Genomic DNA, 13,945 nt, shown 5'->3' on the forward strand with positions numbered 1-13,945 from the left:
CAACTATCAGACTTCAGTACGGTAGCTGGTTGTGAATGGAATTAATACACCAGATGTCTCCAATTTCAGTGCCTCTTTACCAAGTTTGTATCAAAAATATGAGATGTGAGTCACTGGCATATTACGTTAGCTTCATGGCTGTTTATCTCCAGTGAGTCAGTGGTGATAAAGAAGCTGAGTTAATATTTACCTGTTGTATTTACTAAAATCACATACCCTTTAATGGCAAATGATCCATGAAATGGCCTGTAAAGGGGCCAAGAGGAACTGTTCTTTTTGCTAGTACAGCTACAGCAGAGTGAAGGCCTCTTATGCCACAGTGCCCAATACAGGGAAGAGTTATTAATCCCACTATGTCACTGCAGGGAGAATAGTTACAATAGCAATGATTCAGTGGTAAGTGATCAACATACTAGCTCCCTGTCAGTCTGAACTTCCTTCTGAAAAGCTTCCATGTGTTTCTTCTGAAAACATCTGTTTTGCCACAAACAAAAACTTCATTTGAATGAGAATATTCTTTCCCTGTCAGTAGCCCTGAAATAATTGCAGGGGATTGAAGCATCCAGTGATTTCTAAGGAGTATAGCCAGCATTCTCTGCAGAGAAGTCAGAAGCAGAAGATTTGGTTAGTCATTGGCAGGAACTCTGCTCACCAAGAAATGGCAAAGGAATGGCAAAAATGACAGAGCAGACAAGCAGAGGTAAGAAAATGGCTAGGTACAGAGCAAGAGGACTGGGTTTTCTGTTTCGCTATTTAGCAAGAGATGTGCTCCTGCTTTTTTCAGGGGAGGATCCCAGATGACTGATATTACTTTCTCTCTTGAGTGGATGGTGGTTCAATGAATTGTTTTATTCTGTCTGTTCCTTGGACACAGTTTTAACATGTGCTGTTCATGCTCTTTCCAGGCTCCTAAGTGCTAAGAGGGTCTTGCAGAGGGAAATCATGCCTTAGCTCATCCCTCGGGCCCACCCTGGCATGCCCCTGAGCCACTCCACGTGTAAAAGACAAAGGGATGGAAGTTGCATTGGTCAGCCTCACCATGTCTTTGTCATCTAAGAACTAGTGCAGCCTGAAGGGTATCTTTGGCAAGCAGTTCGTATGTTGTTCCTGCTGCTTTTACACTGCCCACCAGGAATAAAGGGATTTTTTTCTAGGGTCAGCAATCATACTCCTAGAGTCCTATTCTTTCTGCTCTCATACAAATATGAATGATATAGGTTCCTTGATTGCCTGTGTGGGAATGGGAAAGGGAGAGGACCATGATTTTTTTATAAAATGGACTGTATCTCAGTGGAGTTCTGCATTTGAATTTTGACACTAACCTTGATATAGAAAATTAATAGATTTCGTCTTACCATCTTTATCCTCAAGTAAGTTTTCCTTGACAGTGTCTTTTTCTCCTGGGCTTCACAGCTCTTCCCCACACCTGCCATAAACACTGTTCTGTGGCCTGAACAAGAAATCAATTTGAAAGCTGCCATGGGAATATGTTGAATTTGAGTGTTACCATTGCACTGTATTCAATTCCAGATCATCCTCATATCTACCATATCACAATCTCGTGATTTGGTTTATCTGCTAGACATTCTGCTGGTTTACTTTGTAACTACTTGGGTGGAGATCAGCAGGGAAGATGTCATTAAAAGGAAAAGCAGGAAGAAACCTATTACTTCCACCACTGGTGCCGTAAAGTCTGTCAGTTCTGTATTCCAGCCAAAATGGCAGGGCTTCAAGAACAGACTTTACCTTCCAACAAGTGCCCTGCCTCAAGTGCAACTGACAATGGAATTAATGGGGCAAGGACAGTGGGAAAGGGGTAACGTGAACTCATGTTTCATGTACTGCACAATGCTCTCGCCAGCTAATACGGGATTTTCTTAAGAGCAACAGCAGCAGCAAATCTTCGTCTGGCAGACATTTACACCTGCAATTCTGTAAGCCACTTAGTAAGCAGATTGTAGCTGTGTATGGGGAACAGCTGAAAGAAGCAGCTGGCCAGCTTTAGGACACTTAACTTTGTAAATGCCAGAAAGCTTGGTAAAGCAACAAGCATGAGGCAAGTCTCAAGGACCAGCTTAATTGTCTGCCAATCAGATAAAACAGCACATGTATTACCCAGTGAGTGCATTAACAGGCTACATAAGGGCTTGCAACAAGGGTGAAACATAATTTCACTTTTAATTGTATTTGTGTCCACTTACTACTGACAATTATTCTGGTGTTAGTGTATTCTCAAAAGAGCACGGAGCTGTTGAATGTGTGAGAATGTCTGTTACCCAGGTTTTATTTGCTGTGATTAGGTGAGAGGCTTCCTCTGTGTCAGGCAGTTCCCCTATGGCATGGATAAGGTGAAGCAATGCTAGGTCAGCTTGTGCCAATAGAGCAAGTAAATCTCTAAAAGAGACCCTAAAATTACTGACATAAACCACCTGTGACAGGATATCTACAAACTGTCCTAGAGTGGAATGTTACTCAGCTCATGCCTGAGCCTGCTGCATTTTTTATGGGTATGCGATAGGGTACTAAAGCAGTCTGATAACACCAAGGGACCCTTTTGCTGCACTGTAATTTAGAAGGCAAAGGAAAGAACTGTGGTATTCATTTTGGTGAAACTTTGGCACTGCTCCCTCATGCCGTTTGAAGAAAACAGCACCTCTGTGTGCACAAAAAATAAGTTAACTTCCCATGTCTGACTGGTGCAATTAAATCCCATTAGTGCAGTAGAAGTGAGCAGTTTGCACTGTGTGGACTAATGTAATTCCTGGTCTGTTGAACCAGTAAATCTTTGGCTTTTTTTGGTAAGATATTTTGGATACACTTCTTAAAGGATGTTGCCCTCTTGCCAAAAGTTTTTGCTCTAAATAAATCATAAATTATGTCTGACCTCACACATTTCTTTCGCTCAAATATTTGGAAGTCACCATCAAGCTAGCAGAGGCAACAAACACTTTTTCTTGAGCTGGGAGACTGTGCTGCTGTGAAGCTAGAGAAAAGCTCTGGAAGAGGCCAATGATTGCTTGTTACTAAACAGATGTTATGAAAAAGAAAAACTGTTGTTACCAAAGAAAAAGCAACACTGCATGGGTGAGGGGTCACACCAATATATATATTAAAAAAAAAAAAAAAAGTACAGCTCTCTGTCTCTACATAAAGCACGAAAGAACTGGATACCTGGATACCTTTCTCATATGAAAGACAGGAGGTTGCTGTATGCTGAACATAAACCACTGAAAGAAAACTGAATGAAGCTCCACCTTTCAGGGACCCTGCCATCAATGTTTTGTTCTCATGCCAAATGCCTGGACTATAAAAATCTGCCTATAGGCCAAGAAAAAAACACTTCCCTGGAAGGATATTCAAGTGACTGCTTCATGGCAAGATGGAAATAAAAAAGGGAAGGTCATTTTGGATCTTCTGCCTCATTTGGAGTTGTTGCCAGGGCAAAGAACCAGTTCAGATAGGTAAGAAAATATCTAATTCTGAGATTATTTGCTCACATATTGCTCTCCATAGTTGACAACTAGAGCTGTAAAATGAAAATGTGTAAAATCTTTGTGTAAGAGCTGTAGGCATGTCAGATACTGTTTAACTTTATACATTTTAATCCTTAATGTCAACCATTTAAGTATTTAACTCTTTTTTCTTTCACTACTAGGTAGTTTATCAACTGGTTTATGTCCTAAGTGACTAATCTTAAAGGGGAGACTCTCTGGATGCAGTTTTCATCATTAAAAAAAAAGTTTGCATTCTTTCCAACACATTTCACATATATTTTTTACAGAAGTATGTCACCATAATGCCTGCTAGGCCTGATTGAACAGTATGAAATATTGCATTAGGAGTAATGACATTTTTTGTGGTCTGCTGCACTGTTACCTCTTGGTTTGGTTTTGAATGTCTTACACTTTTCCCAGCTGCTTAACACACAAACAATGTGACAGTTATTGCTGTCTTAGAAGTTCTAGCAATTCCACTTCCAAGAATAATCAAACTTTCCCATTTCCCCTCATTACTGTGTAGAAAAGTGCTAAATTACCCTACTCCACTTCAGTGCTGCAAAAACCTAGGGCAAATTAGAGTCCCTTTAAAAAGCTGTTTCTGTAAGGACTTCTTGGAACTCCAGTATGTGTTGCACATTTCTAACATCAAGATCTGAATTTTTCAGTGTTCCCATGCTTGTTCTTAGGTAGGAATATTTAATCATATTTCAGAGTTCACTGAGTATATTAGTGACTGTTTTAATTTGATCTATGATGCATGTTGCTATGTTGATTTTCCTAAAAGTGCTGCATAAACAACACAAAGAAATTTACCCAATTTCATTTGTGATTGTTTCAGATGAGTCTAGCAAAAAAACTAAAAACCTTTTGTAGCAAACATATCTTATTTAGTTCAAAGCGATTGATATTGGCTTTGCACAGCTCAGCGGTATGAAAACTATTTTCTGAAGTGATGTCTTATATGCACTTATTGTGTCAATACCTTTGACATTGGTACAACTCAGAGGTCCAAGACACAAGTTTTGTTGGAGATGAAAAACAAGTAGCTCTGAGCTGACTGCTGAAGCTGGTGGCAGACTCAACTGCTAAGATCAGCAATTGCCATTTTGCTGTAGAGTCATTCTACCTGTGGTATCTCCTGGAAGGGACTCAATTCAAGACTTTGGACCAAATTCTTGTCTGTGTTAAGCAGCAGAATTTCAGAAGTAGAAATGAGATTTAGGCAGCCAGAATGGGTTTCCCCTCACTTCACTTTAGCTATCTACATTGTAAATGTATCTACAGTGTAAACGTTGATGGGTGCCATCCACATTGGCACCCCTCAGCAACATTTGTAGACAATGGAGAGAAACATGCAATCTCAGAGCATCTTCTTCCTTGGTAGATGTGTAAGGAAGCGTAATGGCTTCTGCTTCTCATTATAAACTCCAAATGAGCCTGGACTCATCTTCTCATGTTGGAGGTATCACTGTCATGGAATTCAAAAGTTCAACGAGATGAAACTCCTTCCCACAAGCTAGTATCTTCAAGGGCTTAACATTTTTTGCCTTTGAAAAACTCCTTTAATGCTTTCAAGAACAACAACAAAAAAGCAAGGCACCTTATGTGGGGTGAATTTCTAAACTCCAGTCCTATGACTTTTTCTTTAGTCCAGGTCTCTACTGTCCGTAGGAGTGAGTGTGCCACCTGGGGCAATTTCCACTTTCATACATTTGACCATGTTAAGTTCACTTTTCCTGGAACCTGCACATACGTCTTCGCTTCACATTGCAATGACACCTACCAGGACTTTAACATCCAGATCAGGCGCAGCAACAAAAATAGCTTCCTGATCTACTTCACTGTCACCATTGATGGAGTGATCTTGGAGGTGAAGGAGACAGGCATCACAGTGAATGGGAACAAGTGAGTAAAGACCATACTAGTGTTTCTTGTGCATCTGTTTCAGCACAATGTATTAGCAACAAGGGGCCTGTCTAGAAAGCGGTCCTGTTCTACAGAGGTTCAAATGGCTGTGTATGATATGTTCAAAATACTTTGAACAGGCTGTTGTGAAGAGTCTACCCCATAGCAGTGAAGGAGGCAAGAAATGTGTAAACTGCATCTCCCAGGGATCAACATCAACATGATAAAAAAAAAGCCTAAAAAAAAAAAAAAAAAAGGCGTAGGTTTCCTTGATGTTGCTATGTTTCGTGAAGGAGATAAAATCAACACTTTATTTATAGAAGGTTTTGCTTCTGTAGAAACTTTGCATTTTTTTCTTAAAACATTATTTCTGTGGTGCAAACCCTGCTGTTTTATGTTGCTGTCCAGGGATAGATGGTCCTTTTAGAAAAGGTTTTATTTTTCCATATAGATTAGTCTAGAAAATGGCACTGTTTCACAGATCAGAGCTTGTCTTGGGATCTTCTTACACAAAAGACAGAAGTTTCAGAAGCCAAAATCTACGCCTTTAATTCCAATCTGAAACAAACCAGAGAGCAAACTACAAACAGAAGTGTAAAAACACTCCATAAGTAAAAAGTCATATGCAACAGCAGCTGAAAGTTGGGTACAATTTCAAGGGCAGGCCTCATGAGAAGCTCAGTGACCTGCTCCGAGCATATAGGTCTGAAGGGCCAAGGCAAGCTTTGACTCTGGGCAAAACCCTCACAATCTTGTTAGAGAGAAAATTGCAAGCGTATGGGCTGTCTTGTCTTGACAGCCTTCTAGAAACAAGTAAATATAGAGTAGCATCACTCAATTGTAATTATAGTAGCAAAGCACAGATCTGTCTTCTAAATTAAAGGGGCAAGAAATATCTTATCTTCTAGGCATTTTATGATTTTCAAAGCTTTTCAGGGTTTGGGAAAATGAATGGTAATTGTCTTGGTGAGATGAAAAGTAAGGTAGGTCTGAGTCACATCAGTACATCAGTAACAGAACAGACCTCTTTTCACACCTCTGTGAATCCCAAATGTCAAGGAAAGCCTTGGAGGGTTGATAAGAAGCCACAGTATCCTCATGTGGAAGGCTGTTTTCCCAGTATTGTGATCTTGCTCCTTAAAACCTTTTGGGTTACGTCCTCAGGATACATAAACAAGCAGAGCTGCAGTGGTATCAGTCAAGTGGGTAATGTAGCATTGACACACTCATGACAAAAACACATTGTGTTGTGGATTAAGGTTGGTAAAAGGTCACAATGTACAAGGTGTCCATATCTAAATTTAATGCATTGTTTGGATAAAAACTGACCTTGAAAATTATGTCTCTGTGGGTTATTTAGCTCCCTTTGACTCTAGTTTTTCTTGCTATATCTCTGAGAGGTTTTAACCAGTGTTGTTTGTTTTTTTTTTTCAATGTAATCTGTTTTGTTCCCTTCAATTTCCAGGATCCCCATGCCCTTCAGCTTGAAGAGCATCCTGATTGAGGACACCTGTGCTTACTTCCAAGTCACTTCCAAGCTGGGCCTGACACTGAAGTGGAACTGGGCTGACACTCTCCTAGTATGAACAGCCAGTTAGTTGTTTTTCTTTTGGTGAACCTCATCAAAGATGTAAAGCAGAACTGGATGGAGGCTCCATGTTGTATGAGATTGTAGGGGGGGAGCTATCACTGTATCCATAAGCTGATTGGAATGTACCATACTAGGTAACAGTTGCATGGGCCAGGGGCATGAAGTCACAGTCCCCAGGCATTCCCAAATGATTTTATGAAAAAAAAGGTGCCACTGTTAACCCTGGAGGTAGCGCCTCTCCGGTTATCTGTGTCCTCCATGGGGCACTGGCAGCAGCACAGCTAGTCCCTCCATCTCTGACTTGATAGTTACCGTCTGTCTCAATGCACATTTTGTGTAGGAAACTAACCTGTCTGGCCAGCTCAGATCTTGGCCTTTCTCATTCCAAAACCTTGGCATGTGGGATTTCCTCTCTATACATCCACCACAAAATAACCTCTTCTGCAGTGGTGTACTTGCACTTTAGGGTGTGAACACTCATCCTCCACAATCAGGACTGAGTTGAAAGAAATGAAAGCTGTATGTCATATTTTGCAATTCAGAGAGACAGACAGAGGGTAGAAGGTGAATGGAGAAAAAAAAATCAGGAAGCAACTAGGTGGTATTCAAACTCAGATTTTAAAAAGTATTTGCTTCCCTTGTACTAATTAATACCTACACTATTACAGACTCCACCTGTAGAGTGGACCAAACTTTAGGGTGACACACTTGTAGGAAAAACACTACCTTTTTTTGGTGGACCTGGGTGACTCCAGGTAGGAGTGATTAGGTGCAATAGTGCTAACCTGGTTCTTTACTGTCCCCGAGTATGGGTAGAATAAGTCAGTCTGGACAGACCCACCCCTAGAAATGCTGTGAAGTTTTCTATTTAGCCTATGGACTAGAAAAAGCTGTAGATATGGCTAAAAGCTGACCAGAAGCTGCTTCTTCACAGCATCCAGCATCAGAACACAGTTACCTGACCTGCCCAGAGTGGGGCTGTGGTACCTTGCAAGACGCACCGCATGTCTATACAGCAGCATCTCTATATTGGGAAACACTGGTCCAAGGATTAGTCCAGTGTTGAGCTTGCTTCAGTTATCTCTTTAGTAGGTAGGAATGACAATTGCTAGAGTATTATCTTTCCATTTAAATTCAACCTGTCCACAGGTAAGTTTTATGGAAGGTCTGTGATGGAAAAGGAAGCTGCTGGAAATTAGTAATGAGCATTTCTGCTACTGTGTTTTTCAATTGTGAATCACTTTGTAACATGTACTGCTGATGTGGGGAAAAGCCTTTAAACTCTGGGTTTGCTCTTTGCTCTTGTTTTGTAGCTGGATGTGGAAGAAACATACAAAGAGAAAATATGTGGTCTGTGTGGGAACTATGATGGCAATGAGAAGAATGATTTGATTTTGGATGGTAGGCCATCAATACAGAATATTTATATAGAATATAATATGTGTTAATACGTGACGTGAAACTTGACATCTGTTTCCTCTGAGCAGGATTTCAGGTTTCCTGGCAGACCTTGTGAAATACACAAACATTTCCATATACAGGAGATGTATTTTAAGAGGTTTGGGTATGATTTGGGCTCCTCTACTGTTCACAAGTTTGCAAGAGTATTAAACCTTTTGGACCCAAATTAGTTGCCTGGCTATCATGCAGCAACGTTGACAGGTTTCCCACTGAAACTAGCAAACTTTAAGGAATTTGTAGTATCAAATGAGGCACAAGTGCATTTTATGCCCTATCATTTTCACCATTTTACAGCTGGGTATCAAGTGGAATTATTTTTACCTCTATAATGACTTGAAAGCATCATCACTAAGTCAGAGAGTTTTCACTGAGCACCTTTACAGAAACCATTGTGCCATCCACTGACACCTTCAGATATTGCAGTGAACTGGAAAGAGGCCAACACAGCCGATAGCTGAGGATATAATCCTGTGCTATGAGCTGAAAGAAACTTGCATCCTGGAGTAGGAGCTGCAGGACTGAAGCCAAAGACATAACATCATCCCTTCATGTAATACCTGGGCTTCTTAAATCACCATAAATTATTATCATCTACCTTACCCATTCAGAAAGAGATTTTATTTAAAATAGCACTTGTAGTGACAGATTTGGGGTTTGCTTTCATATTAAGCTTTTTGGATGCATCTGTGCCATGTTTCTGCCCCTTAATTCACAAACGCAATAGGTAAAAACTAAAGCTGGCTCAAATTTTTCAGAACAGTTTGCTACTCAGAAGCACTACTCTAAGGAAAACAGGATCTTCTTTTATGCATCTGATTCCACAGATAACAGGTTCCCACACCTGAGGAACAGGTGGTCTCTCATATCCTTCCTTTGGGCTCTGAACACATCCTGCCTGCCCAGGTTAAGATCCACTGCACCTAAAGGACCAAAATGTTTTCTCACTTTCAGACACTTTTCTCTTTGGGAAAAAAAAAATATCGGGATGAAAAATACCATTTCTGAATGGAGCAGGTTTTCTTGAAACTTTATTCTTCGTATTCTTGAATGTCAATTAGATCCTTGCCAAATCACATTTCAGAGAGCTCAGGGCTTTAGAAGGGCTTCGGTTTCAGAAAGGTTTGTGGTAAAGCAAGTGAAAACAACACTTTTGTGGAAGTCATTCTATCAAGCCTGCACTTAGTTAAGGTACAGAGTCATTATTGGAGAATAGACCTGGTCAGAAATCTATTAAGCCTTAAACAAACAAACAAAACCCCAAAACCCAAACAAACAGACAAAAAACCAAAACCAAACCCCAAACAAACACCCCCCAAAAACAAACAAACAAACAAAACCAGAGAATGGTAATTTATGCACACACATTTCAAACTTTGTTAGAAGGATTTTTCACATCTAGGCTCAAAGTTCTGGTAATGCTTTGAGAAAATGCACTCTTCAAGCTAGTGTATTGGTTACATGCATATATTGTGTGCCTGTCTTCCTCCTGCTCCCTCTTCCCGCCTTCTCTAGCCTGTAAAAAGTAATAGATCTCCAGATTATTACAAATATAGGCATCTAAGGTTGTACTTTTGGGTGTGACAGAAGAAGGCAAACTAAGATTTGTGACCATTATACATGCAAATACAAAACTCTGCAAGATCAAATACACCCATAATGAAAAGAACTCTTTGGAAGTGATGAGGTACAACAGAATAGTCAAGAGCCTCATGTGATTATAAATGCCCAGACTGACAGCAAGCCCTGATATATGTGTACCAGATTCCTGGCTCTAGCTCAACAGAACTTATATCAGGCTGTCATCCTCTATAATATGGATACTGTGGTTAACTCTGGGCATTTGGTGAAGAGCATACTGCCTTAGAGCCCAAAGACTAAGTGAATCTTTATAGCCCATTAACTGATTTTAAGAATTACAAGCAGTTACTCAAATGCGTGTGGGGATTTTGCAGGGTATAAAATGCATCCCAGGCAGTTTGGGAACTTCCACAAAGTAGAAGATCCATCAGAAAAGTGTGCTGATTTGAGTCCAGATGATCACACTGGAAGACACCCTAGGAGGGAAGACAATAGATGCAGTAAATATGTAAGTATGTGTGAACAAGAAGTATAAACCCTCCTGAATTACAGCCCTGAAGAGACTGTGTTGAAACAAGTGTTAATTACAGAACACACACTGAACTGGATTTTTCAGGAGTCTACCCATAAGTCTGAGCAAAATGTTGATCTTAAAGCTGAAATAATATTCTATTATACTGTTAAATAGATAGTGGGAAAATGCACAGTGGAATGACAGCTTTTAGTCCAAGAAAAAGGACCTCATGACAGAAGGTTAGACTGGATAATCTCCCAAGGCCCCTTCCAACCTGAATTATCTTGTGACTCTGAAACTGTGTCATCAAAAATTTGGATGCACATCCATAAACCCAGAAGCTGGTAAAATTTCAAGTATTACTTTTCCTTCTCTTCTTTTTTTTACAGAAAAAAAGGTGTAAAAAACTTATGTCCCATTTTGGAAATTGCCCCAAAGTGGTTGCATTTGATGACTATGTGGAGACCTGTGCTGAGGATATGTGCCACTGTGCAGTTAATTCTTCTCACTCTGATTTGGTTTCCAGCTGCATATGCAGCACTTTAAACCAGTACTCTCGAGACTGCATCCTCAGGAAGGGGGACCCTGGAGGATGGAGAACCAAAGAACTTTGCTGTAAGTAACTACTGCTCTGGAGATTTCTTTCAGGTTACATATACACACATGTTTCAATCCCAGCAGAGCAAAGCTAGGAGCTCTGTTACCTACCATGAATCAGTCTGTGGTAGTACTTTGACAGAAATATTTTTAATGGAAAAGCTTCTACAAATTTAACTTGATTTTTGACCCTTAAATTAGAACTGTATCTTAATATTGTCCCTCTTTTCCTTATGGCTAAGTTTTCTCCCGTTCTTTTTTGAATTTTACTATGCACAGTTAACTCATAAATAGTCTTGTTTAAAATTTTGACATCTAGTCAGAAGAAGTCACTGAGAAGTCTAAAGTGTTTGTCCTCTGCTTATCATGTGCTTTCATACTCAGTAGTTGCAGCTACCGAGCAGGAAATCACTTTAAATCCAAGGAGGAAGGCTACAAGTAGTTCTCCCAAATTGCTGGTGTGGATTGGGATAGAAAATTAATGCCAAAATGACAGGCAAAAATAAACTGTTATGACTCCATAAATGATTCTAGTGTCCTTTGCTTGTATTATGACCAGCCAATCTTGAGCTAGTAAAATAACATGAAATAACTCATATTTCCCAAAAGTACAGTTTTCTCCAAAGAGTAAGAAGTAAAAGGACCCCTAAAAATTTATTTTAGGGGTTAAGCAAACATGACACATCTGGATAGAAAGTTTTGCAAACAAGATATGGGGGAAAGGAAGATGAAGGCATTGGGTAATGATACAATGATTTGAGAGTTCTTGTAAATATGTCATTAACATACCCCACTTTAATTTGGTCTTGTAGATCAGGAATGTCCAAACAACATGGAGTACATGGAATGCGGAAATTCCTGTGCTGACACATGTGCTGACCCAGAAAGGAGCAAGATTTGTAAAGCCCCGTGTACAGATGGCTGTTTCTGTCCCTCTGGTGAGGCAGTTCACTTCTTCCAATGGATCACAAATATCAAGGGCAAAAGGTGTCTGCTTTCAGTTAGAGGAATTTTTTTTTCTTTAACATTTTACACTAAAACCAATGAATAAAGTGTTTCTTCTAGCGTAATTTAACAATTTTCTTATTGGAAGAACTAGATCTTTAAAGATTCAAGATCTAGACACTGGAGGAGGGAAGGGCAAGATTTCTAAGGACTAGACAGTAAACAAAATGGTACCGATGTGGAAAGAGGAGAGGTGGTCTCTCTAGACAGTGAGAGTGCAGCTGAAGATGTCTGGTGAACTGTCTCCCTGTTACAAGGCTAGATCTTGCTGTGGCTTAAGTCACATGTAATATAAATGTATTTCCAGGTATGTGCATGTGTAAGTTTGCACATTAAGTAGAGGCTAAGATGAAGGTCTGATTTCTGTTAGACTCACTATTAGAAAAGGATGGAAACTGGCTCACAGTCTTGTAGTCTGGCACTTGATAATCCTGCCCACAGTAACAAATTCCAGTAACATGCAGAGTTATTCCTTGGGTTTCACACTGCTTTCATTTGAACTCTAGTAAGAAATGTTTCCCATCCATTAACACCTGAAATGGCCTGGTGTGGTGTTTTCCTTATATTTCACTCTTTTACAGAAATGCTGAATAATCCAGAGTTTTTTCCTTACTCTAATCTACCTTGATGGTGTTTCCCAGACTCATCAAAGGAATATTAACTAGCCAATGTGTCTGAACAGGAACTATCCTTGATGACCTCGGTGGCAAAAAATGCATCCCCAGAGACAGCTGCCCCTGTATGTTTCAAGGCAAAGTCTATGCATCTGGAGGGACTTATTCCACTCCCTGCCAAAACTGGTACTGTTGTGAAATTGATTGTATTAACAAGATAGAGGCATTTATTTCAGAGCATTGATAAGCTGCATTCTTGTTATTTTCTCTTTTTTTTTCTTTTCTTTTTTTTTTTTTTTTTAAACTGTTCCTAACACTTGTCTTAAATAATAATGCAAAACCTGGGTCTGATTTTCAACAGTATAGGAAAACTTAGAGGTAGTCCTCAGCCTCACAATGGTTACCACCTCACTTGGAATTGCCAGCAAAAACTGAGATCAAGATTTCAGAATGCAGAAAAATGAGACTCTTCACCGGTTAGCTAAGAGGCACTGGCCACTAAAGTTAGGCAAGGAGTCATACCATGTTAATAAGTTATATTTCCAACCACCTCTAGATCTGCCAAAGGCTCCTTCAAGGCCTAAACCTCAGAAGTCTTGATCTTTGAGAATGACTTGATTTAGAAAATACACTGTAGCTTGAACACATCTCCACTCTGCACCAGTGAAAGGTGATAAGACTTCAGTATATTATTCTCAACACAGTTCTATTTCTTACTCTGATATTGATCTAGTTAATTAACAGTTGTATGTGTTATTTGAGCTCCTGTGACACAGCATCATTTCTGGACCACAGGCCTAACCTTTACTATAGGGAGGAATGAAATACACTGTAGCATATGGTGGGGTAAGTCAGATGTTCTGTTTACAGCTTTGGATTGACTATTTCCTGCATTTTGAGCAAATACTCCTCAAAACCTGCAGTTTTGAGGAACCGAACTTGATGGGCTCTGGGTGGTTCCCATCTAGCTACATCCTCACTTACTCCTCACGACGCTTGAGCTAATGTAGCTGGGCTGTTCTCCTGTGGCACAGCTCTAAGAATTGTAACTGCTCATTATCTTGGGTCTTCCACTATTAGTTGTTTAAATGCTGCATCAGGACCTTGCTGAACAGTTCCATCAGTAGCATAATATGTTGCAAGGTCCTGCTTGAAGAGGTTATTTCTTTCTTTAAATAGT

General features: G+C 39.9%; 1 protein-coding gene across 4 annotated transcripts in view; it reads left to right on the plus strand.

Annotated features, from left to right (window-relative positions):
- Positions 1-3,177: 3,177 nt before the first annotated feature.
- The window catches only part of LOC102091718 (mucin-5B), a 47,301-nt gene continuing 36,533 nt past the window's right edge, over positions 3,178-13,945 (plus strand). The window contains exons 1-8 of one of the 4 annotated variants that reach the window (XM_065065069.1): positions 3,178-3,461; positions 5,150-5,405; positions 6,871-6,985; positions 8,310-8,397; positions 10,410-10,543; positions 10,939-11,164; positions 11,959-12,084; positions 12,834-12,951. In XM_065065069.1, the coding sequence (XP_064921141.1) occupies positions 3,380-3,461; positions 5,150-5,405; positions 6,871-6,985; positions 8,310-8,397; positions 10,410-10,543; positions 10,939-11,164; positions 11,959-12,084; positions 12,834-12,951 (1,145 nt within the window). In that variant the 5' untranslated portion in view covers positions 3,178-3,379. Of the gene's footprint in view, positions 3,462-5,149; positions 5,406-6,870; positions 6,999-8,309; positions 8,398-10,409; positions 10,544-10,938; positions 11,165-11,958; positions 12,085-12,833; positions 12,952-13,945 lie in introns of those variants that run through there. The other 3 variants (XM_065065068.1, XM_065065070.1, XM_065065071.1) reach the window with 3 other exon arrangements.

Source organism: Columba livia, chromosome 5 (assembly GCF_036013475.1).
Source record: "Columba livia isolate bColLiv1 breed racing homer chromosome 5, bColLiv1.pat.W.v2, whole genome shotgun sequence".
NCBI lineage: Eukaryota > Metazoa > Chordata > Aves > Columbiformes > Columbidae > Columba > Columba livia.